General features: G+C 45.7%; 1 protein-coding gene across 1 annotated transcript in view; it reads right to left on the bottom strand.

Moving 5' to 3' along the window:
* The window catches only part of CD180 (CD180 molecule), a 32,954-nt gene extending 17,900 nt beyond the window's left edge, over positions 1–15,054 (bottom strand). Inside the window, exon 1 of the mRNA XM_040421362.1 lies at positions 14,887–15,054. Within this exon, the coding sequence (XP_040277296.1) occupies positions 14,887–14,979 (93 nt within the window). The 5' untranslated portion in view covers positions 14,980–15,054. The remainder of the gene's footprint in view (positions 1–14,886) is intronic.
* Positions 15,055–20,907: the final 5,853 nt, after the last annotated feature.

Raw genomic sequence — 20,907 nt, forward strand, 5'->3', positions numbered from 1 at the left:
GACTGCTTGCACTGACTGATGGCTGTGGCTCTGACTGGTGCATGTGGCTGGTGGTCGAGACTGCTGGCACTGACTGGTGGCACTGATTGCTGGCTGTGGCACTGACTACTGGCTGTGACTGGTTGCTGTGGCTAAGACTGCTGGAACTGACTGGTGGCCGAGACTGTTGGCTGTGGCTGAGACTGCTGGCACTGGGACTTGCGGCACTGACTGATGGCTGAGATAGCTGGCACTGACAGGTGGTGCTGAGACTGCTGGCAGGGACTGGTGGCTGAGACTGCTGGCACTGACTGGTGGTGCTGAGACTGCTGGCAGCGACTGGTGGCTGAGACTGCTGGCACTGACTGGTGGCTGAGACTGCTGGCACTGACTGGTGGCTGAGACTGCTGGCACTGACTGGTGGCTGAGACTGCTGGCACTGACTGGTGGCTGAGACTGATAGCGGCTGAGACTGCTGGCACTGTGACTGGTGACTGTGGCTGGTGGCGCTGACTGATGGCTGAGACATCTGGCACTGACTGGTGACTGTGGCTGGTGGCCGAGACTGCTGGCACTGTGACTGGTGGCTGGTGGCACTGACTGGCTGAGACGGCTGGCACTGACTGGTGGTGCTGACACTGCTGGCAGCGACTGATGGCTAATACTGCTCGCAGCAGCTGCTGTCTGTGGCTGACAGTACTGGGACTGTGCGGCTCTGTGATGCACGCAATGGCAGAGCTCCGACGTTGAGAGCACACCATAGAAGGCGGTGATTGGCCGGCGCGCAGGTGTGGGCAGCGTGTGGAGCGCCGTGTGATGATTGGTCAGCGCGCCGTGCATGCGCACTTCAATTATCGGCACACACGCACGGACACGCAGCCCTGAGCACACAGGGCTTTTATTAGTATAGATGCCTGGTGAAATTGTATTATTGTCCAGGTATAATGATCACTATGATTTATTGAATTGTGACGTGTAAATCAGCGGTCGCCCTCCTTCTGCACTGTCCTACTACTTGAATCACGTATGTGTGTGGTGTCATGTATGACAGTGGGATGTAAATTGTAAGCAATGTGTCCTAATTATTTTGGGAGTCAGGTAAAACAATAGGAAGATGCCAAGTGTATGAGGAACATTACAGGTTCTTTGTAGAACGTCCCTCTGATTCTCTTTCCTTACACAGGAAACATTTACAATAAAATATCTTCTTTTAGAATCTGTCTGAACAATGCCCTATAAACAAAAGAGCGGTTTCAGCACCATCTCAGGACAAAGGACATTGCCACTACAGATGCCATGCACAGAGCAGAATGTCACTCTGCGCCTCCCGAGCCGAGCCCTCCCATGCACATGGAGCTGTCACAGGACGGCTCCGCCCATGGCAAACAACCGTCCAATCAGCGTACGCCGTTTCCGCAGCCCCAATACTACTTTGCATCTGGGCAGCCAATGAGTGCCAAGCTTGTGAACAGGTCAGCCAATCAGGTCAGGGATGCCTCCCCGGCTTTGCCCAGCTGTGCCTGGCTACCTTGTGCAGCGCTAGGTTGGCTCCCACTTCCACACATTGGAATCTCGCTCAGTTTTTGTGTGTGTGACAGTCAGCGCCATGCAGCTGCTCCAGCGCTGAGAGCCGGACCACGGAGTCACCCCCAGCTGCCACTCTTCTCCTCACAGAGCTCGTGGGGAATGGAAGTTGCTGGGCTGTGAGTGCCATGGCAGAGGGGCCGGACGGGGCTTGTGAGCGGTGTGGATGGCGTGTGGAGCACTGTTTGCTTATTGGTCGGTGCGCTGGTGTGGGGGGCGCGTGTGTAGCACCGTTTACTCATTGGTCGGCGTGTTGGTGTGGGCGGCGTGCGGAGCACTGTGCTGATTGGTTACCGTGCCACGCATGCCTAATATAACAAACGACACACACACACGGACACAGCGCACTCACACAGGGATCTTATCAGGTAGGATATACCCTAAACATAATACACACACATTTATCTATCTTTGCATTGCACATGAGATATACACTCACCTAAAGAATTATTAGGAACACCATACTAATACGGTGTTGGACCCCCTTTTGCCTTCTGAACTGCCTTAATTCTATGTGGCATTGATTCAACAAGGTGCTGATAGCATTCTTTAGAAATGTTGGCCCATATTGATAGGATAGCATCTTGCAGTTGATGGAGATTTGAGGGATGCACATCCAGGGCACGAAGCTCCCGTTCCACCACATCCCAAAGATGCTCTATTGGGTTGAGATCTGGTGACTGTGGGGGCCATTTTAGTACAGTGAACTCATTGTCATGTTCAAGAAACCAATTTGAAATGATTTGAGCTTTGTGACATGGTGCATTATCCTGCTGGAAGTAGCCATCAGAGGATGGATACATGTTCTCATTCTGTTTACGCCAAATTCGGACTCTACCATTTGAATGTCTCAACAGAAATCGAAACTCATCAGACCAGGCAACATTTTTCCAGTTTTGAACAGTCCAATTTTGGTGAGCTCGTGCAAGTTGTAGCCTCTTTTTCCTATTTGTAGTGGAGATGAGTGGTACCCGGTGGGGTCTTCTGCTGTTGTAGCCCATCCGCCTCAAGGTTGTGCATGTTGTGGCTTCACAAATGCTTTGCTGCATACCTCGGTTGTAACGAGTGGTTATTTCAGTCAACGTTGCTCTTCTATCAGCTTGAATCAGTCGGCCCATTCTCCTCTGACCTCTAGCATCCACAAGGCATTTTTGCCCACAGGACTGCCGCATACTGGATGTTTTTCCCTTTTCACACCATTCTTTGTAAACCCTAGAAATGGTTGTGCGTGAAAATCCCAGTAACTGAGCAGATTGTGAAATACTCAGACCGGCCCGTCTGGCACCAACAACCATGCCACGCTCAAAATTGCTTAAATCACCTTTCTTTCCCATTCTGACATTCATTTTGGAGTTCAGGAGATTGTCTTGACCAGGACCACACCCCTAAATGCATTGAAGCAACTGCCATGTGATTGGTTGACTAGATAATTGCATTAATGAGAAATAGAACAGGTGTTCCTAATAATTCTTTAGGTGAGTGTATATAGATAGATAACTAAATTTAAGTAGTTAATTTCTTTTCCCTTAGTCTCCTAAGCAGCACAATATGGGGGTGTCTCCACCTCTGTGAACCGAATAGAACCGGGAATATTTTAATGAGAAAATTAAGCAAGCACCTCCCCAAGTGCCTATATAGGGTCTAACCCACACAAGGACATTGAGTATATATAAACTAAAAGGGAGGGAAGCTTGTGCTGCTGAGGAGACTAAGGGAAAACAAATTAACTACTTAAATTTAGTCTTCCCTGGTGTCCCTCAGCAGCACAATATGGGGATTTAGCAAGCATTACCCCCATTGGGAGGGATTACCTGCTTAGCAGAATTTATAATAGATCTAGTGAAAATCGTTTCACTAGATAGGAAAGAATCTACCCTATAGTGCTTAAGGAATGTAAGTGGTGTGCTCCAAGTAGCCCTCTGGCAGATATGCTCCAACGACAGATTGTCTTTCAGCCCAGGAGGTAGACACAGACCTGGTGGTATGGGCATTAGTAAAAGATGGGGAAGCTAATCCCTCTTCTAAGTAACAAAGCTTGATACATTTCGTAATCCATCTGGATATAGTTGGTTTAGAAGCTTTGTGTCCTCTCTTCCTACCTTGTAGGATGATCAAGAGATTTTCATCCTTCCGAAAGGAGGCAGTTCTGTTGATGTAAATCCTAAGACATCTAACCAGATCCAGGTTAGCCAGGCTCCTATCCTCTTCCATCTCTGAAGAAGGAGAGTAAGATGGTAAAGATATGACCTGATTGATATTCGCAAAGGAAGCCACCTTTGGGGAAAAAGAAGGAAGAAACCTTAAAAGGACCTTCCCAGGTAGGAAGGTAGTGACAGGTTCAGCAGAAGAGAAGGCTTGAATCTCTCCTACTCTTTTTGCAGAGGTAACTTCCAAAAGTAGTACCGTCTTAAGAGTGAGGAACCTAAGTTCCACATCCTCTAAAGGTTCAAATGGCTGGCTGGCAAGCTGTTTAAGGACTAACGCCAGATCCCATGAAGCAAAAGGTCTTGTTAACCTAGGGCGCATTCTTGAAATGGCTTTAACAAAAGACTTGACCACCGGCTCTTGAAAGTAATTTCTGTTAAGAAAAGCAGAAAGTGCTGCTATCTGAACCTTTAAGAAATTTGGAGCAAGTCCTCTATCAAAACCATCTAGTAAAAAATCTAGGATTTGAGGTAAGGATGGTGTAGAAGGATCTGTCTTCTTAGTAGAACATCAGTTGTAGAAAGTCTTCTTGACCCTGGCATTAGTCGCCTCACTCCTAGAGTGAGAAAGCTTGTCTAATATACAGTCCGAAAAACCCTTGGCTTTTAATAAGAACCTGTCAATCTCTGGGCTGTAAGGTTGAGTGCCTTCAGATTGTGGCAGATCTGGTGACCTGGGTCACGAGATTCTGCATGGGGGGAAGTGTCCAATAATTCCCTTGACTCATAGTCATTAACTATGAAAACCAGGATCTCTTGGGCCAGAAAGGTATGATTGCTATGACCTGTCTCACCTTCATCAATACCCTGGGTATCATGGAAATTGGCAGAAAGATGTAAGCCAGCCTGAAATTCCACTGGAAGGACATTGCGTCTACTACCAGAGGATTGTCTGCCATGTAAAGGGAGCAAAAAATCCTCAGTTTGGCGTTGTCTCTTGTTGCCATAAGGTCTATTTGTGTAAGTCCCCAACAATCCACTAGTTAAAAGAAAATTTCCTGATTCAGAGACCATTCCCCTGGAATAGTAAGGTTGCGACTCAGTCAGTCTGCCAATACATTCCTTGCTCCCTTTATGTGGACAGCAAGTAACCTAGTTACCCTGGTTTCTGCCCAAAGAAAAATCTTCCCTACTTCCTGAAGAAGAGTTACAGATCTGGTATCCCCCTGCTTGTTTATGTAATAAACTGAGGGCATGTTGTCCATCTTTATTTTTACCGCTTCTCCAGTCAGAAGAGGGGAAAAATGACGCAGGGCATAAGATGGCTCTGAGTTCCTTCATATTGGAGGAGAGGGACAACTCTTCCTTGCTTCAAGTTCCAGCTATTGTTCTCCCTAGAAGATGGGCTCCCCAACCCGAACCGGAAGCATCGGTTGTTAATAGAATCCACTTGGGTTCCTGGAGAGACCAACCGTCTGGGGGAGTAGCCCACCAAGCCAATGAGAGACGCACTGTGGCTGATAGAGTGTGAAGATTCTGCAACGATGACACTCTTCTGCCCCATGACCTTGAGAACTTCCGCCTGAAGAGGTCTTAGGTGCCATAATGCCCATGGGACTGCCTCTACAGAGGAGGACATAAGACCCAGGAACTTCATGAGGACTCTCAAGGTTACTCTCCTCGGAACTCTGAGGAATAGATATCCCCTGGATATCCTGTCCTTCCTTGCAGGCGAGAAGAACAACCCCCTTTTTCTGGCAATCTATGATGAATCCCAGAAAGGTTATCCTCGTGGATGGAATTAGGTGGGACTTTTCCCAATTGATAATCCTTTCGAGATCCTGAAGTAAGGTCAACGTGGTTCTGACCTGAACCTCCAGGTTGTCCACAGATCTTGCCAGGATCAGCCAGTCGTCTAGATATGGAATTATACGGATCCCTTGGACCCTTAAAACCGTGACCATGGCTGAGACCACCTTTGTAAATACAAAGGGGGCCAATGTGATCCCAAATAGAAGCACCCTGAACTGAAGGTGGTGTAACCTTCCGCCTATTTTCACTGCTATCCGAATAAATTTTCGGTGGGCTTCTAGGATGGGAATGTGAAAATAGGCATCCTTTAGGTCTATTGATGCTATGAGATCGTCTGCCACAATAATGGATTTTACTGACCTTATTGTCTCCATGTGGAACCTTCTTTTCACCAAATGCCGATTCAGGTAGCGGAAATCTATTATGAGTCTCCATTTGCCTCCTGGTTTGGGGACTAGGAAGACAGGGGAATAAACCCCCCTTCCTTCCTCTGGAATGGGAACTGGTTCCACGGCAGCCATTGATATCAACTCCAAGATTGCATTCTCTATGATAGCCTGCTTGGGAGGTCTCAGGACCGAGGAAATTAGAAATCTCTCCATAGGAGAGGACTGGAAAAATAGGGCGCACCCTCTCTTTATTATATCCAGCACCCACTGATCCTCTATAACACTCTGCCAGGCTGAAAGAAAATTTTTGGAAGTGGCCGCCTACAGGGAGACGCATCACGGCAGAAATTACTCCTCTTTGCAGAACCTCTGGAAGACTTGGAGGCTCCTCTTCTGGAGGATCCAGCTCCTCTTCCCTGTCTCTGCGGTCTGGACTGACGGGATCTCTGGGGGGAGTAACTGTGACTGTCTGTAGTTGGAACGAGGTGCCTGGGGAAGGGACTTTCCATTTTTATCTGATAAATCCTCTATGAGCTTATCCAATTCAGATCCAAGCAGTTTACCTGGCGCGTACTTTAAGTTACACAGGTTATATTTGGACGGGTTATCACCCGACCAAGGGCGAAGCCATAGAGCCCTACGGCCCACAGATGATAGGCCCATGGATCTAGCCGCAAGTTTTACCTGCTGACAAGAGGAGTCATTAAAATAATCTGCTAGGTTAAACTTCTTAAACGATTTCAGGATGTTCTTCCTACTAACCCCAGAGTCTACATCATTTTGTACTCTATCCAACCACTTTCTCATAGACCTGGCTACTTGAAAAGAAGCCACCCCCACACAAGCCTGACTAGAGGCTGAGGCATAAGAACGCTTTAGAGCAACTTAAATCCTCTTATCCATAGGTTCACGCAATGCTGAACCGTCCTCAGAGGGCACTAAGGTTTTCTTGGATAGTTTCGCCTCCGCAACATCAACTTTAGGAGGTGAGATCCATGGAGATGCATCATATCTCGCCCTTTTCCTGGGCTTAGTTGCAAGACACTCCTTGATCTCCTTAATTTCCTTGGATGAAGACTCCATATACTGCTTCATCCACACATACATATCCTGTATATTAGGTTCCGTGTTTGGCGGTAATTTTGGTCGACATTCTTGACACCTGGTGTAGTCATAATTATCCGGTAAGGGGATGTCATAGGACCAATTTGTGCAGAAATCCATATCATTCCAAAGGGTTCACATACTTTTTCTTGCAACTGTATCTATCTATCTACAGTTGCAATAAAAAGTATGTGAACCCTTTGGAATGATATAGATTTCTGCACAAATGGGTCATAGAATGTGATCTGATCTTCATCTAAGTCACAACAATAGACAATCACAGTCTGCTTAAACTAAAAACACAAAGAATTAAATGTTACCATGTTTTTATTGAACACACCATGTAAACATTTACAGTGCAGGTGGAAAAAGTATGTAAACCTTTGAATTTAATAACTGGTTGAACCTCCTTTGGCAGCAATAACTTCAACCAAACGTTTCCTGTAGTTGCAGATCAGACGTGCACAGGAGTAATTCTTGACCATTCCTCTGTACAGAACTGTTTCAGTTCAGCAATATTCTTGGGATGTCTGGTGTGAATCGCTTTCTTGAGGTCATGCCACAGCATCTCAATCGGGTTGAGGTCAGGACTCTGACTGGGCCACTCCAGAAGGCGTATTTTCTTCTGTTTAAGCCATTCTGTTGTTGATTTATTTCTATGCTTTGGGTCGTTGTCCTGTTGCAACACCCATCTTCTGTTGGGCTTCATCTGGTGGACAGATGGCCTTAAGTTCTCCTGCAAAATGTCTTGATAAACTTGGGAATTCATTTTTCCTTCGATGATAGCAATCCGTCCAGGCCCTGATGCAGCAAAGCAGCCCCAAACCATGATGCCCCCCACCACCATACTTCACAGTTGGGATGAGGTTTTGATGATGGTGTGCTGTGCCTCTTTTTCTCCACACATAGTGTTGTGTGTTTCTTCCAAGCAACTCAACTTTGGTTTCATCTGTCCACAGAATATTTTGCCAGTACTGCTGTGGAACATCCAGGTGCTCTTGTGAAAACTGTAAATGTGGAGCAATGTTTTTTTTGGACAGCATTGGCTTCCTTTGTGGTATCCTACCATGAAATCCATTCTTGTTTAGTGTTTTACATATCGTAGATTCACTAACAGGGATGTTAGCATATGCCAGAGGCTTTTGTAAGTCTTTAGCTGACACTCTAGGATTCTTCTTCACCTCATTGAGCAGTCTGCGCTGTGCTCTTGCAGTCATCTTTACAGTTCGGCCACTCGTAGGGAGAGTAGCAGCAGTGCTGAACTTTCTCCATTTATAGACAATTTGTCTTACCGTGGACTGATGAACAGCAAGGCTTTTGGATATACTTTTATAACCCTTTCTAGCTTTATGCAAGTCAACAATTCTTAATCGTAGGTCTTGTGAGAGCTATTTTGTGCGAGGCATCATTCACATCAGGCAATGCTTCTTGTGAAAAGCAAACCCAGAACTGGCGTGTGTTTTTTATAGGGCAGGGCAGCTGTAACCAACACCTTCAATCTCATCTCATTGATTGGACTCCAGTTGGCTGACACCTGACTCCAATTAGCTCTTGGAGATGTCATTAGTCTAGGGGTTCACATACTTTTTCCACCTGCACTGTGAATGTTTACATGGTGTGTTCAATAAAAACATGGTAACATTTAATTCTTTGTGTGTTATTAGTTTAAGCAGACTGTGATTGTCTATTGTTGTGACTTGAAGATGAAGATCAGATCACATTTTATGACCAATTTGTGCAGAAATCCATATCATTCCAAAGGGTTTACATACTTTTTCTTGCAACTGTATACACTGTAAGTAGTCCAGGGAAATATATATATATATATATATATATATATATATATATATATATATATATACACTGTAAGTAGTGCAGGGAAAAGACAGATAAATGTGTTTGTATCATGTTCAGGGAATATATATATATATATATATATATGTATATATATATACACACACATATATAATGTGCAGGGAAGATGCAGGGCATACATTCATGTAAGACAGGAGGTACAGTGATACTACTTACAGGAGGTGATACTTACACTGTGGTACTGGGAAAGTAGATGCAGTGAGGCGGGGGAGGGAGCAGTGGTGTCAGCAGGAGTAGAGCAGGGCTCTCTACTAATGCTGGATGATGTGTGGGAGGAGCTTCTTACACAGTAACATATTCCAGGTGTTCTGTCAGAATACTATACCTTATCAGAATGCTATACCCTCGTCACTTCCGGTGATGCGGCCACACCGGAAGTGACAAGAATCAGCTGGAGGAGGGGGTGTTCGGCACTGCGCAAGCGCCCACTTAATGCGCATGCGTGAAACCGGCCATTGATGTGATTCTCGTCACATGCGGCCATTTTGTTTCTCCTAATCATTGCTCCCTAGACACAACGAGCCATTATATCTAATGAAAGGTATTTGGGAATATATTTATAATAAAGTAATATTTATGTATTTTCATTTTCTTAATTCCCGGAGAACCCCTTTAAAATGGCCCATTCAGATTGACAGAAGGTGGGAGCAATGAAAGTAGGTGGGCGGAGCCATACCATATGCAATGCAGGCCACAGCTGGGGTGAACGGTGGAGCAGGAAGTCTCCTGTGCCCACCACAGTATTCAACTGTATAATCATCCTAATAATAGTAATCTAGTTGAATTCAGGAGGACACCTGTGGTACCCTTATAGGTACAAAAGTACCTGATGCTCCCATTGTTAATGTTGAGAGAGTCAGATTGTTACATATCCAGTGGCCTGAAGAGGGCTTAAGTGGCCCCATGGGCATTGGCCCACAGGGAAATTTCCCTGTCGGGTCTATGGTCAGTCCGTCTCTGCCTTGAAATTTCTCCCTTGAACTACTCATTTTTGTAAGCTAAATAGGTACCCAACTAAACGGTGAGTCACCCTATGGTGGCACAGTCGAAGATAGATCCTTGCTGCTTGCTTTTTAGGCCACAACCACTTTCACATGGTTAGCGCTCTTTAATAAGAGTGGCCAAAGGGACATACCTGCTGACAGACCTCAGGTGTGGCACAATCACTGCTAATGCGGTCTGTCTCTCTGTAGCACAGTCCAGTACTCCACTCTCTACACAGACTTTTCATACTGCGGTAAGCTGGCTGGTCCTCTCTATATCAATGGCTGTGCCATTCTCCCAGCATTTAGACTACACATTCCTCTTAGCACCTCAATTTATTAAGGGAGTTTTATCAAGTTTGCAAATTGTGCCCTATCCACAGAATAGGGCATAATTGTTCCTCCAATCTGATGGAGCAGCAGATCAGGCATGTGCCCTGCTACTCCATTTATTCTCTAGGGTACAGTACAGCACTCGCCTATTTCCCGTGGTCCCATTGAGAATGGGGGAAGCAGCAGGGTGCATGCCCATCCTGCTGGTCCATCAGATCAGAAGAACGGGGGTCCCTCAGTTGTAGCCCCAGAGATCCTGTGGACAGGGTATAACTTGGCACAACCTCTTTAACTATAAGAATATGCTGCACAGCATGTGTAACCCTTAGGCAACGACCATTGACTCTGCCCAGCACTGCACTGCAGATGCCAACAAACCCATTACATGCCATCATTATACAGTGTGGCACTGTCTGCAGCGCTCATCGTCTTTCAGTCTGAGGGTATATGGCTTGCATGGGCGTTATCCCTGTTTCACAGGCCACCTGTGACATCACCTCTTACAATATATAAGGAAGAAAAACAAACGAACCAGCACCTCCATAATAAGTAAATATGAGAACGCAGGTGCACGCTACCTTGGCTGAAACACAATTGGAATAGTAGAACTACAGGTAACAGCACTCTGCTAGTCAATTGCACAAAGATATAAGCAAACACTGAAAAAATAACTGCTTGGTGGCCATACTTACTGCAAATGCAGCTAGAAGCTCTTTGCGCATATAATTGATCAAAAATATTTCGGGCCCATCTACCAGACGACAAAGTGGCTTCTAATCAGATGGGGCCTACTCTAACATGCCTCTCCTGGGCTTACAGCCTACAATCTGGGCAAAGTGAGTGAGTTTAAACCGTGCACCACCTGCCCATTTACCATGTGCTTTTAATCAGATAGATTGTACAGCTGTATTCTACTTTGCCCATACTGCTGGCTCATAGCTTGGGAGAGACATGTGTAGGATACAGCTTGGTACTACTTTGCCCAGATTGTAGGCTGTAAGCCCAGGAGAGGCATGTTAGAGTAGGCCCCATCTGATTAGAAGCCACCTTGTCGTCTGGTAGATGGGCCCGAAATATTTTTGATCAATTATATGCGCAAAGAGCTTCTAGCTGCATTTGCAGTAAGTATGGCCACCGAGCAGTTATTTTTTCAGTGTTTGCTTATATCTTTGTGCAATTGACTAGCAGAGTGCTGTTACCTGTAGTTCTACTAATCCAATTGTGTTTCAGCCAAGGTAGCGTGCACCTGCGTTCTCATATTTACTTATTATGGAGGTGCTGGTTCGTTTGTTTTTCTTCCCTATTGTCACTGCCACTGGGGGGGGGGCCCGAAATATTTTTGATCAATTACCGTATTTTTCGCCATATAAGACGCACTTTCCCCCCCCCCCAAAAGTGGGGGAAAAATAGCAGTGCGTCTTATGGGGCGAATGCTGCTGATTTTGCCGTATTTTCAATGATACACCCGCTGCGATGTCGTGCGGCGGGTGTATCCACTGTGAGGGAGGAGGGGCTGGGGGCTGGCATCTGCATTTATAATGACAGCGGGGCCCGTGCAGTGACTGTATTCTACTACATAGGCCCCGCTCACTGTATAATCGTATCTGTATTCTGTAATAGTTAATTGTGTATATAATGTAATCGCATAATCAGTGCTACTTACAACTACAAGCGCTCGGTAGGTAGCAGAGAGGAGGGAGGAGGCAGGACGGGTGGGCGGCGCGTCACTCACTACGTCACGCGCCTGCGCCGCCCACTTTATGAAAGAAGCAGGCGGCGTGGGCGCATGACGTAGTGACTCACGCTACCCGCGCCCGTCCTCCCAGCCTGCCTCCTCCCTCCTCTCTGCTACCTACCGAGCGCTTGTAGTTGTAAGTAGCGCTGATTATGCGATTACATTATATACACAATTAACTATTACAGAATACAGATACGATTATACAGTGAGCGGGGCCCGTGTAGTAGAATACAGTCACTGCACGGGCCCCGCTGTCATTATAAATGCAGATGCGACCCCCACCCCTTGTATTGAGGGTCATTCACTACATAAGATGCTATATATATGTGTCATCCACAGATCCCCCCCATAACTGTGTCATACACAGATCCCCATAACAATGCCATCCAGAGACCCCAATAAGAGCCACCCACAGATCCCCCATAAGTGTCACCCACAGATCCCCCATAAGTGTCACCCACAGATCCCCCATAAGTGTCACCCACAGATCCCTCATAAGTGTCACCCACAGATCCCCCATAACAGTGCGTCACCCACAGATCCCCCATAACAGTGCGTCACCCACAGATCCCCCATAACAGTTCGCCACCCACAGATCCCCCATAACAGTTCGCCATCCACAGATCCCCCATAACAGTGTGCCATCCACAGACCACAATTAGTTCAAAACCCACCAAAAGCACACCTATTGGTTCAAAAAAATTTTTTTCTTATTCTCCTCCTCAAAAACCTAGGTGCGTCTTATGGGCCGGTGCGTCTTATAGGGTGAAAAATACGGTATATGCGCAAAGAGCTTCTAGCTGCATTTGCAGTAAGTATGGCCACCAAGCAGTTATTTTTTCAGTGTTTGCTTATATCTTTGTGCAATTGACTAGCAGAGTGCTGTTACCTGTAGTTCTACTAATCCTCTTACAATATATGTCAGCATAAGTATCAGGATGTTTTACACACAGTTGTGCATATATTAGTATCACGCTGGCATCTTAGAGCGGTGTAAAGCACAATCATATGGCGTATTCAACATAGCATTTCACAGTGTCACATATACATGACGTAGCGCGTCACATAATCAAATTACTGGAAGTTTTCACAGTAATCAGTCACGTAACAGTCAACATTGGGGGTATCGCCACTGTAAAATGGTCAGCGGTAACCCATAGCATTGGAACATAAGTGCAAAAGGTTACAGTTTATTGTAAGTCATGTTTCACACTACAGGTACAGCCTTCTAGCAGGCTGTTCTAGCATAGGTCTAGCTGGGTTTTGTCCGGATCTCATGTGGACCCCATTATAGTTAATGGGGATGGACAGCAATTCCAGCTGTGTCCTGTCCAGAACACCCTGCAGTTCTGTCCTCACATGTAGGGATGAGCGAACCCATGGAAGTTTGGGTTCGCCCGAACTTCAAGTCGAAGTTCGGGACCTGAACTTGACCCCAAACCCGAACCCCATTGAAGTCAAAGGGGACTCGATCTTCACTTTATTATTTTCCGTTAAAACATGTTTATATCGGAAAATAATAGCATTCTTAAGACAGAATGCAAAACAATATGGCCATTTAGGGGTTAAAAAAAACAAAAACAACTCACCTCATCCTCTTGATCGAACTGCAGCAGTCTCTTCTATCTTCTAGAACAGGACCTGCCAAAGGACCTGTGATATGCGTGATGACGTCACCATGTGGGAGAGTGCAATGATGTCATTGCACGTCCTTTGGTAGGTCCTGCTCAGTGAAGACAGCAGAGACTGCTGCAGCACAATCAAGTGGATGAGGTGAGTTGTTTTTGTTTTTTTAACCCCTAAATGGCCATATTGTTTTGCATTCTGTCTTACGAATGCTATTATTTTCCAATATAACCATGTTATAATGGAAAATAATAAAGCACTCGAACACCGAACACGAACACGGACTTCAGTGAAAAAGTCCGGGTACCCGAACTCTAAGTACGGTACAAACCCTCATCTCTCATCCCTCCTCACATGATGATGTGGGGTCATATGAATTCCCTTCTGGTTAATCCAGAGTTCCCGATTGGGATATTTGCTGATGAGTTTCCTAATCCAGACAACCCCTTCAACAACCCTTACTGACACGATGAGGAATAAAACCGTACACTGCAATCTGAAAGCTGACCTCTAATAACGTGTGGAGCTATTATCACGTGTTGTTGCTGAATAAACGAGAAATAGATTTTTTTTTTTATTGTGGTCTAGACTGCCGTGTCACATTTTTACACAGACGTGATAAACGCTGTACACAGTATATGGATGTGATATTTGCAAGCTTGTCCCACGTTCTCCATTTTGAAAACCCCTCCTAGGTGACGTTTTCCCCCTTGGATCATGATTACTCATTAATCTTGGGTACGGTTTAATTATATTAAGATATTAATAACACTTAGGGGAAAAAAAACTTAATGAAACATCTGTCTTTGATTGATGATGTGCGTTTCTTCCGTGCGTTGAGGGATCTGTGTGTGACAGGTGGTTGTCATGCATGTGTGCTCTCTAAGGTCTAATGACTACAGATTACATACATCATGTTGTACTGTATACCTGCTTTACTGGGCTTTATGTGATTATTGTATGTGGCAGTGGTCTCCAAACTGTGTAAAGCTACAACTCCTATGATGGGAGTTGTAGTTGTAGAACAGCCGGAGAGTCACAGTTCAGATCTAAAGGACATGTATTTAGTAAGCAAATGTGTTGTAGGAACAAATCTGTGCAGATCAATAATCCCACAAGAAACTCTCACTTTTCCCTCCCCCCTCTAAAATTCTAGGAAAATGACTTCTTAGGCTATCGTGCCATGTGCAGTCACTGAGAGCGCAATATACAGTGCCCTATACTGTAGTCTATTATGCAATCCCCATACCCTGCATTGCAATAATACTGATTGTGCTTCACTTATCTGATATAGTTGTTCCATGTTGTATGGTACCTACCTCAGAACAGACCATGTCATGTGATTGCTCAGTTTCTTTTGAGAGCCCCGGATAACATGCAAGCATAAAAACAAAGCAAAGAGTAAAAGTCATTGTCAGAAAGGAGAAGTTGGAGAGCAGGTCTGATTTCTCTTTGTAGAGGAAGCGTAAAGTGCCATGCGGAAGACAAGTCGGTGTTGAAGTATTGCTTTCCTGAACGTTTCCTGGCAGAGTCAATGTCTGACCAATCAGTGCCAGGTCTGAAGCGCATGTGGCCTGTTTCATCCTGGTACTATTGCCTGGATGGGAAAAATCAAGCTTGAAGTTGTGATGGACAGCACCATGCTAGGGTACAATCTCATCTTCATGGTTTGATACAAATGCATTCCATGTTGGGAGTTGCAGTTTCACAACACATGTAAAGGCGCAACCATCGATTTATGGTATCTGATTTCTAAAGGACATTTATTTAAAGGGTTCCTGTCACCAGAGTTAACCCTATTAAGCTAGCTGACATTAGCGATGTCCTAATGTCAGCTAAACCTAACTAGCCTATTCCTACTTTTATCTATGCCCTCGTTACGCCAGAAATCTAACTTTTTAATATGCTAATTAGCCTTTAGGAGCAGGGGGGGGGCGTTGTTCCTGCTCCTAGAGGTTCCGTTCTCCCACCTTTGTCGCCTCCCTCCAAGTCCTGATTGACAGGGCCAGGCAGTGCTCGCATCTATCTGCCAGCCCTGTGCTCTGGTGAAATCTTGCACTGAATACTGAACGGTGCGAGATTTCACCAGAGCACAGGGCTGGCAGACAGATGCGAGCGGTGGTCTTTATTGCCCTGCTGGAGCGATAGGCAACTGCATGTGCGAGTGGGCGTCATGGCCTGTGGTCTCCGCTATTTCAAATAGCAAAGACCCGCAGCTAATTACCTTGATCGGCAATAATAATTAAAAAAAATTGGATTTTGTACGCTCAAATATGAGCTTCACAATCATTACAAAAAAGTAAAAAAAAAATGTTTTAAATATATAAAAAATTTAAGGAATCTAAAAGTTTAAATCACCCCCCTTTCCATATAATAAATAAATACATACATAAATAAATAACAAAAAATATAAACATAATGGGTATCACCACGACCAAAATACAGAGAATGGCGTAACAGAAAAAGGGTCAAAATGACCAATTTGCCATTTTTTTATTGCTTCGCTTACCCAAAAAATATGTTCTTAAATGTGATCAAAAAGTCACACACACTCCAAAATTGTATCAATAAAAACTACAGATTTCCCTGCAAAAAATGAGCCCCCAAACAGCTCTGTTCGATATAACTATAAAAAAGTTATGGGGGTCAGAATATGATGTAAAAAAATGCTTTTGTCAAAGTTGAAATTTATTTTTACACCATTTAGACATAAAAAAGCTACAGTCAGGTCCATAAATATTAGGACATCGACACAATTCTAACATTTTTGGCTCTATACACCACCACAATGGATTTGAAATGAAACAAACAAGATGTGCTTTAACTGCAGACTGTCAGCTTTAATTTGAGGGTATTTACATCCAAATCAGGTGAACGGTGTAGGAATTACAACAGTTTGCATATGTGCCTCCCACTTGTTAAGGGACCAAAAGTAATGGGACAATTGGCTTCTCAGCTGTTCCATGGCCAGGTGGGCGTTATTCCCTCATTATCCCAATTACATTGAGCAGATAAAAGGTCCAGAGTTCAGTTCAAGTGTGCTATTTGCATTTAGAATCTGTTGCTGATGTGTCACGGCCTATGGTGTGCGCTGTGACACTGTTGCCACACTTGCGGTTGCCCGCGGCAACGTGTTGCTGTGAGAGCATGCGGTGGCAGTGTCTCGGCCTTCCGGGTGATTGCCATGACATGGTTGCCACGCATGCTGTTGCCGGTGGTAACGTTTGGCTTTGTTTGCTTGTGTGTGCACTTCCCCTTTAAGTGGCTTCCTTCCCTAGTCTGGTGTTGGAAGGGTTAACTCCCTTCCTAGTGTTTTGTTAACACTGGGTTTATGTGTGTGTGTGTGTGTGGCTGCTTGGGCTATTTAGCCTCTGCTGGATGCCTGAAGCTGAGGGGTACTCCAGCCATGGTGTATGCTGGAGCTATCCTCCTGGTCTTCATATTCCATCTGTCCAGTGAGGGCCACCCTTGTGGTCATAGATGTTAGATGTTCTTATGGTGTCTCACGTTTATTGCAGCTATAGGTGTCCTGGGTTCCTGTGTGGTTTGTGGTGTGTGCTGTGTCCTTTTAATGTTGGTGTGGACACCAGCACTTGTGCACGGGTTCCAGTCAGTGTGTCTTTGGCAGGTAAGTGTGTTACTGGTTTCACTTACCTGCCATCTCCTTATAGCTGTATGTGTTCCCCTCTCCTTGCAGCTAGGCCTTTAGAGACTCCTGTTCCTCCGTGTTGTGAAGGAACAGGTCGTCTTTACCCTGCTCCTAGTCCAGGAAATTCTTGAGGGTTAGTAGGGCCCCGAGGTTCCAGGGTATGAGCCCTCCTACCATCTGGGTTGGCTCATACGGTTAGGAGCTAGGGAGAGGATTAGGGATGCAATAGGAGGTGACCTGCTCCCTGATCCTGGCGTCCTGGCCTAGCAGCTACCCTTTATCCCTTTGATACCGCATGGTGGGGGGGTTTCCCCCTTTCCCGCCGTGACATGATGAGATCCAAAGAGCTGTCACTATCAGTGAAGCAAGCCATCATTAGGCTGAAAAAACAAAACAAACCCATCAGAGAGATAGCAAAAACATTAGGCATGGCCAAAACAACTGTTTGGAACATTCTTAAAAAGAAAGAACGCACCAGTGAGCTCAGCAAAAGACCCGGAAGACCACGGAAAACAACTGTGGTGGATGACCAAAGAATTCTTTCCCTGGTGAAGAAAACACCCTTTACAACAGTTGGCCAGATCAAGAACACTCTCCAGGAGGTAGGTGTATGTGTGTCAAAGTCAACAATCAAGAGAAGACTTCACCAGAGTGAATACAGAGGGTTCACCACAAGATGTAAACCATTGGTGAGCCTCAAAAACAGGAAGGCCAGATTAGAGTTTGCCAAACGACATCTAAAAAAGCCTTCACAGTTCTGGAACAACATCCTATGGACAGATGAGACCAAGATCAACTTGTACCAGAGTGATGGGAAGAGAAGTATATGGAGAAGGAAAGGAACTGCTCATGATCCTAAGCATACCACCTCATCAGTGAAGCATGATGGTGGTAGTGTCATGGCGTGAGCATGTATGGCTGCCAATGGAACTGGTTCTCTTGTATTTATTGATGATGTGACTGCTGACAAAAGCAGCAGGATGAATTCTGAAGTGTTTCGGGCAATATTATCTGCTCATATTCAGCCAAATGCTTCAGAACTTATTGGACGGCGCTTCACAGTGCAGATGGACAATGACCCAAAGCATACTGCAAAAGCAACCAAAGAGTTTTTTAAGGGAAAGAAGTGGAATGTTATGCAATGGCCAAGTCAATCACCTGACCTGAATCCGATTGAGCATGCATTTCACTTGCTGAAGACAAAACTGAAGGAAAAATGCCCCAAGAACAAGCAGGAACTGAAGACAATTGCAGTAGAGGCCTGGCAGAGCATCACCAGGGATGAAACCCAGCGTCTGGTGATGTCTATGCGTTCCAGACTTCAGGCTGTAATTGACTGCAAAGGATTTGCAACCAAGTATTAAAAAGTGAAAGTTTGATTTAGGATTATTATTCTGTCCCATTACTTTTGGTCCCCCAACAAGTTGGAGGCACATATGCAAACTGTTGTAATTCCTACACCGTTCACCTGATTTGGATGTAAATACCCTCAAATTTAGGCCTCATGCACACGGCCGTGTTCCACAGCCGAGAGCGTTCCGTGGTAACCCGGCTGGGATTCCTGCTGACAGCAGGAGCGCACGCCGTCATTGGTTGCTATGACGCCGTGCGCTTCATGCCGCCGCTGCACTATAGTAATACACTCGTATGATCTATACGAGTGTATTACTGTACAGTAGCGGCGGCATGAAGCGCACGGCGTCATAGCAACCAATGACGCCGTGCGCTCCTGCTGTCAGCAGGAATCCCGGCCGGGTTACCACGGACCGCTCTCGGCCGCGGAACACGGCCGTGTGCATGAGGCCTAAAGCTGACAGTCTGCAGTTCAAGCACATCTTGTTCGTTTTATTTCAAATCCATTGTGGTGGTGTATAGAGCCAAACATGTTAGAACGAAGTCCCAATATTTATGGACCTGACTGTATATACACTGCTCAAAAAAATAAAGGGAACACTTAAACAACACAATGTAACTCCAAGTCAATCACACTTCTGTGAAATCAAACTGTCCACTTAGGAAGCAACACTGAGTGACAATCAATTTCACATGCTGTTGTGCAAATGGGATAGACAACAGGTGGAAATTATAGGCAATTAGCAAGACACCCCCAATAAAGGAGTGGTTCTGCAGGTGGTTACCACAGACCACTTCTCAGTTCCTATGCTTCCTGGCTGATGTTTTGGTCACTTTTGAATGCTGGCGGTGCTTTCACTCTAGTGGTAGCATGAGACAGAGTCTACAACCCACACAAGTGGCTCAGGTAGTGCAGCTTATCCAGGATGGCACATCAATGCAAGCTGTGGCAAGAAGGTTTGCTGTGTCTGTCAGCGTAGTGTCCAGAGCATGGAGGCGCTACCAGGAGACAGGCCAGTACATCAGGAGACGTGGAGGAGGCCGTAGGAGGGCAACAACCCAGCAGCAGGACCGCTACCTCCACCTTTGTGCAAGGAGGAACAGCAGGAGCACTGCCAGAGCCCTGCAAAATGACCTCCAGTAGGCCACAAATGTGCATGTGTCTGCTCAAACGGTAAGAAACAGACTCTATGAGGGTGATATGAGGGCCCGACCTCCACAGGTGGGGGTTGTGCTTACAGCCCAACACCGTGCAGGACGTTTGGCATTTGCCAGAGAACACCAAGATTGACAAATTCGCCACTGGTGCCCTGTGCTCTTCACAGATGAAAGCAGGTTCACACTGAGCACATGTGACAGACGTGACAGAGTCTGGAGACGCCGTGGAGAACGTTCTGCTGCCTGCAACATCCTCCAGCATGACTGGTTTGGCATTGGGTCAGTAATGGTGTGGGGTGGCATTTCTTTGGAGGGCCGCACAGCCCTCCATGTGCTCGCCAGAGGTAGCCTGACTGCCATTAGGTACAGAGATGAGATCCTCAGACCCCTTGTGAGACCATATGCTGGTGCGGTTGGCCCTGGGTTCCTCCTAATGCAAGACAATGCTAGACCTCATGTGGCTGGAGTATGTCAGCAGTTCCTGCAAGACGAAGGCATTGATGCTATGGACTGGCCCGCCCGTTCCCCAGACCTGAATCCAAATGAGCACATCTGGGACATCATGTCTCGCTCTATCCACCAACGTCACGTTGCACCACAGACTGTCCAGGAGTTGGCAGATGCTTTAGTCCAGGTCTGGGAGGAGATCCCTCAGGAGACCGTCCGCCACCTCATCAGGAGCATGCACAGGCGTTGTAGGGAGGTCATACAGGCACGTGGAGGCCACACACACTACTGAGCCTCATTTTGACTTGTTTTAAGGACATTACATCAAAGTTGGATCAGCCTGTAGTGTGTTTTTCCACTTTAATTTTGAGTGTGACTCCAAATCCAGACCTCCATGGGTTGAAAAATTTGATTTCCATTTTTTAATTTTTGTGTGATTTTGTTGTCAGCACATTCAACTATGTAAAGAACAAAGTATTTCAGAAGAATATTTAATTAATTCAGATCTAGGATGTGTTATTTTTGTGTTCCTTTTATTTTTTTGAGCAGTGTATATATGGGTTATTGTTGTAATCGTACTGACTCAGAGAATGAATGGGTCAGTTTTGCCACTAATAGGATGCCGTCGGAACAAAACCTATAACACGGTGAAAGAATTGCGTTTTTTTCCAATTCCACACCATTTGGAATTTTTTTCCCACTACATTGTATGCCATATTAAATAGTGGCATTA

Source organism: Bufo bufo, chromosome 2 (assembly GCF_905171765.1).
Source record: "Bufo bufo chromosome 2, aBufBuf1.1, whole genome shotgun sequence".
NCBI classification, from domain to species: Eukaryota; Metazoa; Chordata; class Amphibia; order Anura; family Bufonidae; genus Bufo; species Bufo bufo.